Source organism: Aphanomyces invadans (assembly GCF_000520115.1).
Source record: "Aphanomyces invadans strain NJM9701 unplaced genomic scaffold supercont1.83, whole genome shotgun sequence".
NCBI classification, from domain to species: Eukaryota; Oomycota; class Saprolegniomycetes; order Saprolegniales; family Verrucalvaceae; genus Aphanomyces; species Aphanomyces invadans.
In genome coordinates, this window is record NW_008580228.1 from 106,231 (window position 1) to 107,468 (window position 1,238).

The 1,238-nt window shown below is 62.0% G+C and overlaps 1 protein-coding gene across 1 annotated transcript; it reads left to right on the forward strand.

Annotated features, from left to right (window-relative positions):
- Positions 1–201: 201 nt before the first annotated feature.
- H310_14742 (hypothetical protein) lies at positions 202–1,193 on the forward strand (the record flags this gene model as incomplete). Its single annotated transcript, XM_008882668.1, has 3 exons — positions 202–562; positions 614–810; positions 906–1,193. 3 exons carry the CDS (start codon positions 202–204, stop codon positions 1,191–1,193), a joined length of 846 nt encoding a protein of 281 aa, XP_008880890.1.
- Between the last annotated feature and the right edge of the window lie 45 nt (positions 1,194–1,238).

The window sequence follows — 1,238 nt, forward strand, 5'->3', positions numbered from 1 at the left end:
CGCCCCACGACTGTGAAGCCCAAGACCACCACGCGTGCCCCCAAGCCTACATCGAACTCCCCCTCGACGACCAGCCGTAAGCCCTCGCCTTCCCCCGCTGCTGGCACCACCGTCAAGGACCAACTGATTCACCAGACGAACAAGATCCGTGCCGCCCACGGTCTGGGCCCCGTGACCTGGGACGACGCCTTGGCGTCCAAGATGCAAGACTGGGCCAACACCTGCCCCGGCTTCCAGCACGGCGGCCCCACTGGCTGGCAAAACTTGGCCTCTAACACGCCGTGCGGCACCAACGGCAAGGACTGCATGAAGATCGTCGGGGCGTCCTGGATGTGGTACGACCAAGAAGAAACCAAGTGGAACTACGCGAGCAACTCGTGCAACGGCGACTGGTCTACGTGCGGCCACTTCTCCAACATGATGAGCCCCGAAGTCAAGTCGATCGCGTGCGGGTGGTCGGAGTGCGTCAACGGCAACTACGTCTGGTGCAACTACAACACGCCCGTGAAGTACCCCAAGGTCCCCAAGATCGCCGGCATGTCCAAGGTGGAGTTGAAGGCGAGTTTGACGGCGTAGTCGTCGAATTGCTGCCTGAATCTGTGGAATCGCGTAGTGGTGACCCAATGCCCCGGCGCGCCTTCGGACCATGCCGTCATTGCGGTCGGCTACGGCACGTCCTCGAGCGACTACTTCAAGATCAAGAACTCGTGGGGCGCTCAGTGGGGTGACAACGGGTACATCTACTTGCAGCGAGGCGTTGGCGGCAAGGGAATGTGCAATGTCGCCGAAAGCGTATCGTATCCGGAGTTGGTTCACTCGCCAGCCCCAACAACTAAGCCCCCCACTCCTTCGACCAGGAAGCCCACCCCCGCGACCACTAAGCGTCGCTGCAATAAGCGTCGCAGGACCAAGAAGTGCAAGACAAAGAAGCCCAAGTCCAAGAAGCCCAGGACCGCCGTGCCTTCCACCACGCAAGCGCCTATGCCTACGTCGAAACCACCCTCGCCGTCCCCCGCTACTGGCACCACCGTCAAGGACCAACTGATTCACCAGACGAACAAGATCCGTGCCGCCCACGGTCTGGGCCCCGTGACCTGGGACGACGCCTTGGCGTCCAAGATGCAAGACTGGGCCAACACCTGCCCCGGCTTCCAGCACGGCGGCCCCACTGGCTGGCAAAACTTGGCCTCTAACACGCCGTGCGGCACCAACGGCAAGGACTGCATGAAGATCGTCGG